This window comes from Gastrolobium bilobum, unplaced genomic scaffold, assembly GCF_033153095.1.
Source record: "Gastrolobium bilobum isolate Gb01-03AN ecotype WA unplaced genomic scaffold, APGP_CSIRO_Gbil_v1 utg3588, whole genome shotgun sequence".
Classification (NCBI taxonomy): domain Eukaryota; kingdom Viridiplantae; phylum Streptophyta; class Magnoliopsida; order Fabales; family Fabaceae; genus Gastrolobium; species Gastrolobium bilobum.
Window position 1 is genome coordinate 472,038 of NW_026899729.1, and position 7,144 is coordinate 479,181.

At 35.9% G+C, this 7,144-nt stretch overlaps 1 protein-coding gene across 1 annotated transcript; it reads left to right on the forward strand.

The window, feature by feature from the left end:
- The first annotated feature begins 1,345 nt into the window (after window positions 1-1,345).
- On the forward strand, window positions 1,346-5,847 carry LOC133292970 (probable LRR receptor-like serine/threonine-protein kinase At4g30520). The gene is made up of 10 exons (XM_061491468.1): window positions 1,346-1,478; window positions 1,570-1,641; window positions 1,963-2,106; window positions 2,356-2,427; window positions 2,568-2,627; window positions 2,748-2,848; window positions 2,929-3,060; window positions 3,153-3,497; window positions 4,177-4,556; window positions 5,455-5,847. Exons 1-10 carry the CDS (start codon window positions 1,357-1,359, stop codon window positions 5,842-5,844), a joined length of 1,818 nt encoding a protein of 605 aa, XP_061347452.1. The 5' UTR covers window positions 1,346-1,356; the 3' UTR covers window positions 5,845-5,847.
- The last annotated feature ends 1,297 nt before the right edge of the window (window positions 5,848-7,144 follow it).

A 7,144-nucleotide genomic window follows, 5' to 3' on the forward strand; every position in this document is an offset into this window, starting at 1 on the left:
AACGACATCGTTTTGGGAATAAATGCAGATAACTTATCTGCATTAAATGTAGAAACATTTTTCCCAAATGATAATATCAGAATATAAATATACATAAAATGTGTGAGATTATACAAATTATGTTTTTTAATATATTTATGTGATTAACATTCCTCATGTTTTAGGAAATAATTTTATCTCTTACACACATATAAAAGTATATGAGATCTATATTTCATTTTCTCTATTTTCTTTATATGACATATGGGTTCTATATATTTTTATGTATATATAGAAGATAAAATTATCTCCTATAAAATAAAATTACTTCTTATTAAAATAATAAGCACTAACAAGTTACACTAACATTTTTATGAAAAAAGAAAAGAAAAGAAAGGTAGGCTCGTAAAAGGCAACTTTAACTTAGGGAAGTTATGATGAGAGGGCTGAATCCGAAACATAACAAAAAGAGGGACCCACCCACTCTTATTGGCTATTGCCTATCGGAAGGAAGGAACAATTGGCTGCGCATAGCAGTGAGTCTGCGTCAAATCATACTTCTCTTTCAGTATCGCCACAGCACACTACACCACACCACGTCTAATGCCTTTCCCTTCTTCTCTCTCTCGCTCCTCAAACCTCAAATACAAATGCTTCAACTCAACTCAACTTTATCTATTATTATATTTCGAATAAAATTATTTCATATATACATAAAAATTTAATAAAAGTTATATATATATATATATATATTTTATATATGTATAAAAAATAAAATTATTTTTTATATTAAATTTATAATAATATTAATAAAATAGAAATAGAAAATAAAAATTGTGGCAGAAGAAAGCAATACACGGTAAGTTGGAACTCCAAAACCCAATGCAATATTTGTGATGGACGTTTGATTCTCGCGCCTGCTCCACGTTGAGAGGGTCATGTTCATGTGCTAGTAATGTTGTGTTTACCGGTCTTGTAGTACCCCATCCATCCATCACAGTACAAACCAAACCAAACCACCCTCCATTCCACCCACGCTTCTTTCCCTTTCTCTCTCACTTTTCTTCTCTCTCTTGGCTTTTACAATTTACAACTCTGAATTGTTATCACAGTTTTAGGCTTTTTAGCAGAGCATATTTGTTGACGTGCTTCTCTTTGTAAAATATGTTCAAACCCATCGTTCCATGATTATGGCTCTCAACTCGGTTGTTCTTGTTCTCCTCTTATTCTTCCTCTCACGTGATACTCTCTGTTCGGCTTCCGAGCCTCGCAACCCCGAAGGTATGCGTGAGCTGGTTCGTAGGTTCTTTAAGGTTTTCGTGAGTTTATATATAATATATATAACATGATGTAAAATGAATTGCAGTGGAGGCTTTGATGAGCATAAAGGAAAGTCTGAATGATCCGCACGGTGTGTTGAACAACTGGGATGAATACTCGGTCGATGCTTGTAGTTGGGCCATGATTACTTGCTCTTCTGATTACCTTGTTATTGGCCTGTTAGTTTTTCTTTCTTCCATGCCATGTTCTTTTTTCTTGCATGTCCTTTCTCAAAGCCTCATCACTCCATTTGCTTTTTGCTATGTGCAGGGGAGCGCCCAGCCAATCTCTCTCCGGAACTTTGTCTGCTGCAATTGGAAATCTTACCAATCTTCAACAAGTGTGAGAACCTTGACATCTTTGCAATCTCGTTTCTACTCTTTAATGTTTACCCGTTTCTGGTTTTTTTTTTTGGTTGGTTTTGTTTTTTAGAATTGTGAGTTTCAAGGTTGTACTTGTCGTTTTGTTCATCGTCATTCTCAAATGTATTTGGTCTCAATCGCTTTTGGTTTTTTGTTGTTGTCTGTGGCATAGGGACTCTTTCCGAGTCTCTATCAGCCCTGAGAAAGTTCAGCACAATTCTCATTACAAACGAATTGTTTGAACTTTTTATTTTTTATGTGGCATGGAATATTCTAATTTTGATTTATTGGTTGAATGCAGGTTACTACAAAACAACAATATCTCAGGCAAAATTCCGTCGGAACTTGGAACCCTTCCCAAGCTTCTGACTTTAGATCTTTCCAATAATCGATTCTCTGGGGTGATTCCTTCTTCTCTGAGTCAATTGAGGAGTCTCCAATACCTGTGAGTAACTATGGTTTCCTTGTTTTTTTTCTTCCTTCGTTAAGAAAGTGCGGGAAATTATTTTAAGCAACAGTGAGCTACTATCTGCAGTTTAGTTGTTGACTTGGTTTACTCTTCGTTATTCAGGTGTAAATTTATATTATATTTTGAGATGGCGCAGCTATTTTTTTTTTTTTTTTTGGCTTCAAAATCAAATCTTCTTATATTAAATATTTAATACACTCGTTTCTATGTCCATAATGAGAGCAGGAGGCTCAACAACAATAGCTTGTCTGGACCCTTTCCCGTGTCACTGGCCAAAATTCCACAGCTTACTTTCTTGTGAGTATGGTTATATATCAGTTCCCCCTTCTCACACGTCTAAGTACCTTGAAAATCGCAAGAACCTGCCACTTGTTGAATACTTACCATATGTCATCATTTTTTGCTGAAACTTTGATATGCTAACTCTATGCATTCAGGGACTTGTCTTATAACAATCTCAGTGGACCATTGCCCAAGTTTCCAGCCAGGTCATTCAAGTATGGTGTCTCTTTGATTCTCTCTCTCTCTCTCTTTGTGGACAAGATAGTGTTCTATTATTTTAAAGTTTACTCTCTGTTTCAACTGTGCTTTTGCCTTGATTCACTTTTACTTTGTAGTATTGTGGGGAACCCAATAGTTTGTGGAAGTAGCTCCACTGAAGGTTGCTCTGGATCAGCAACCCTCATGCCCGCTTCTTTCTCTCAAGCATCATCGCAAGGTATGTCCTTTTACCTCTTCCACCCTGGTTCCTCATCTTTTCTTTATACAACCTAACCTTTGTTACATTTATATTTATAGGAAAGCATAATTCCAAAAAACTAGCAATTGCACTTGGGATCAGCCTGAGTTGTGCTTCTGTCATGGTTCTGTTTTTTGGACTCATTTGGTATAGAAAGAAACGACAGCAAGGTGCCATCCTGTATATCAGTGGTAGGTAGAGCTGGGACAACGGTTCTTAGATTATATGTTACAGGATTGGTATTATTAGAGTATTAGTATTTGCGATTTTGGCTTTGTTGCAGATTGTAAGGAAGAGGGAATTGTTAGCTTGGGAAATCTAAAAAATTTCACTTTTAGAGAGCTGCAACATGCAACATATAATTTCAACCCCAAGAACATACTTGGTGCTGGAGGCTTTGGCAATGTTTACAGGGGGAAGCTCGGAGATGGCACAATGGTGGCAGTGAAAAGGCTGAAAGATGTGACTGGTAGTGCTGGCGAATCACAGTTCCAAACAGAATTGGAGATGATCAGCTTGGCAGTTCACCGCAATTTACTTCGCTTATTTGGATATTGTGCTACTCCTAATGAAAAACTTCTCGTTTATCCTTATATGTCTAATGGCAGTGTGGCCTCCAGGCTTAGAGGTAGGTATTGCTCTCCATGGTAGTGGGTCTTTCTCATAAAGCATGTGATCATATATTTTAAGTGCAGTGTTATCTACCTTGTTGTATTGCACTTGGACCTGTTTTAATCTTTGATCTGCAGTAGTCATGTTTTGGTTTTCATATTGTTTTTTTCTTTCTTTTTCTTTTGTTTATGAAAATTAGGTTGGGATGTCTGGTATACTTTTTAATGTTAAACGTGGTCATGCTCACAATTTGTCATTAGATATGTTAATTTTTTTTTTCAAATGATAAGCTAGAAATGGTCTGAATCCCTTGATAATTAGGGGTACACCCGCAATCAATAGTTGATATCCTCCTGATCATCACTTGATTAATTATAAACTCTGATTGGATTAATTCTTATCAGGTTTTGAAAGTGTTTATCATAGGCATTGAATTGCTATTAAGTTAATGTCATGATTTGATATTATTTTCTTTGTGGGTACTGGCAATAGAAGCTATAGAGCAATGGATTTTTTTCTCTTTTTACACAATATAAAGAGTAAAAAGTGTTGAAAGTTATTTCTTAACAAGTTCTGCCAACAGCTTGTTGTTTACCTTCAATATACTGTTTATTATTGGGCATAAATTAGCTATTGAATCTCAATAGCTTTCCTTTCCTCGTGGTTTAATATCATGTATGTGATATGCATGATAGGCAAACCAGCTTTAGATTGGAACACAAGAAAGAGGATAGCAATTGGAGCTGCCAGAGGCCTTCTGTATCTGCATGAGCAATGTGATCCAAAGATAATTCACAGAGATGTAAAAGCCGCTAATGTGCTTCTGGATGACTATTGTGAGGCTGTTGTTGGTGATTTTGGCCTTGCAAAGCTCCTTGACCATGCTGATTCCCATGTCACCACTGCTGTCCGTGGCACTGTTGGGCACATTGCACCAGAGTATCTCTCCACTGGCCAATCATCTGAGAAAACTGATGTATTTGGATTTGGCATTCTGTTGTTAGAGCTCATAACTGGAATGACAGCTCTTGAGTTTGGGAAAACGGTGAATCAAAAAGGTGCTATGCTAGAATGGGTAAGTCTACTCTTTGAAACCAAAACAAACTGTTAATTGCATTCCATTTTTGACTATTTGACACGATATTTGGTAGTTAGTCTAATATCTTAGTTTATTCAATATTATTGGTCTCTAACTCTTCATTAGGAGTTCCTCATGCGTGAATATTCTTTGAACATTATTTTGTAATATTTGTTCTGATTTGCACTGGGATACAACTTCTACCAAAATATCTTTCTTAATATTATTATAAATTTTATATTTGATACTAATGTATTGAAAACTAGTGTTGAAAAGGGGAAAAGGAATATCAGAACTCAATGTTGTTCAACATTTGTTTTCTGATATGACATTAATTTGACAAATGTTTGTCTTACTATCGATTTTCTACATGTCTGACAAATGCTTTGTAATCGACCTGGCTGTTATAATATAACTCGTTGCTCTTAATTACCCAATAACTGTGTAAAACATTGTTTCCTGGCACTGTTACTGGTCCGGAGATATTTGTAACTGCTGAGCAATATGCGGAAACATTGTAGTTTATTTTCTGCATCAAGAGTTTTTATTGTCTGCCCTCAAGTATGATGTACACGTCTAATGGATGACTTCTGTGCAAGTTACTTAACTATAGGCACATTTTTGCATGTGCCACAGTTCATGTACTTGTTTACAGTAGGGACATTTACTATTGAAGAATCATGGAAAACTTTAATTCTTAAATATGTAAGATGATATTACTATATTAGTAGGATATACTGTCAACAAAATTGATATTGTGAGAGCTGTGTAGTTGTTGACACAAGACAGGTGAACTGTCCGCTGGTACATATCCTTGTGATAGATATCTTAATCTTGGCTTAAAAGAATTGTTCAGATTAACTAGAGATCAATATTCACTCCTATGCTGTGACAGGTTAGGAAAATACAGCATGAAAAGAAGGTTGCAGTATTGGTGGACAAAGAGCTAGGGAGCAACTATGATAGAATAGAGGTAGGAGAGATGCTGCAAGTAGCTTTACTTTGTACTCAATATTTGACAGCCCACCGCCCCAAAATGTCTGAAGTGGTCCGAATGCTTGAAGGTGATGGTCTTGCTGAGAAGTGGGCAGCGTCACATAATCATGGTAGTCATGGCATGAACCCCAGTCACAGCAACAGTAGCAACAGTTTATCCCGCGCTACCTCTGCTTCTAAACATGATGACAATATTCATGATCGTTTCAGCATGTTTGGCATGACAATGGATGATGATGACGAACAGTCATTGGATTCCTATGCCATGGAACTCTCTGGTCCTAGATAAACAGAAAATGGGAGAAAAAATAGGAAGATAGAAAAGGAGGAGTTCATTTGGTCAAATATCTTTAAATGATTTTACTTACTTTAGTTATTCTAGGATATAATCATTGTATGTATTCTATAAAATTTTGTCATTTTGTGTTTGTGTCGTAAATATTAGCATAATACTAGTACAGTTGTACTTATGTTACTGTGTATTTGGATGCAATATATAATGGTTGAAGGCAGTAGGAGGCTGCGCAATGCGCACAGTAAACTTTGTATAGGGTGGATGGAGAACATCATCAGATTCTTTGCTCTCAAGTGTGAAGCAGATGGAAGAGGGTGCCTTCCGCAGAATGATTTTGACGGTTTTGACTGAAGATGAAGATAGGCATGAATTTTGTTGTGACCTTTGTATTCTTGGTTGTTGTCCTGTTGATGTTCAAACTTGAAAGTATGTGTGAAGGTCACACAGTCTGAGCTTTCAGCTGTTAGAGGTCATTTTCAATCTGATGCTTTGCAGGTCACGCGCTACACTTTTTCTCAATTTGGTGTCTTTTCCTTTGTTCTTTTACCTTTCTGTCTTGTTTCGTATCTTTATCCTTCAGTCGCATGGTCTTGTATTTTACTTTTTTTTTCTTCTTTTTTTAATGGTTGATTTCCTTTGACTCACAGTGCCAATTTCAAGACATTATTGTCTGGCCCACTTTTCTTTACAACATGGTCTGTAATCTTTAAAATGAGTTAATTGATTTTAATTTGTAATTAACACAAAATACTCCGCCTAAAGAAAAATGTTTGAAATCACATTATTTTATGTCAAAATGATTTCTGCAGCTGCTGTACCTACCGCAAGTAAGGATCCGCGTCTGGATCTTAGGATACGGCAATGGATCCTGAGTTTTTTTTTTAAAAAAAACCGTGAGATCCACTTTTCTGTGTCAGCTGTAGATAACACTATTTACGGCTGCTACAGAAATGTTAAGCCCTTGTTTTATTAATTTATTTGTAAGTTTGTCATATTTTACTATACATATATTCCGAATTTTGAATAGATAATAGCTTCATCATAAGCCCTTTTGTCCCCTCATACCCTAACTAGATAAGGGTACATGAACATGACTACATGAGAAACTTAACATTTCATTACATTAGGGGAAAATGAGTTATCAATTGAGGAATTGAATAATAACATAAAGAAAGTTGGGACAGCAGTGATAAATTATCCTTTTTTGGAAGTCATTTCAGTTTAGATCTTACAGAATATTACCTTGAGGACTTCTTAGTTGCATTATTACTTTGAGGGAGTTATTTTCAAAATA

Bases quoted from the DNA above. Each gene is read 5' to 3' on its own strand.
- LOC133292970 (XM_061491468.1), top strand. From the start codon at position 1,357: ATGAGCATAAAGGAAAGTCTGAATGATCCGCACGGTGTGTTGAACAAC. The intron at 1,479-1,569 runs GTTAGTTTTTCT...TGCTATGTGCAG, and splicing joins GATTACCTTGTTATTGGCCT to GGGAGCGCCCAGCCAATCTC. The intron at 4,557-5,454 runs GTAAGTCTACTC...ATGCTGTGACAG, and splicing joins AAGGTGCTATGCTAGAATGG to GTTAGGAAAATACAGCATGA.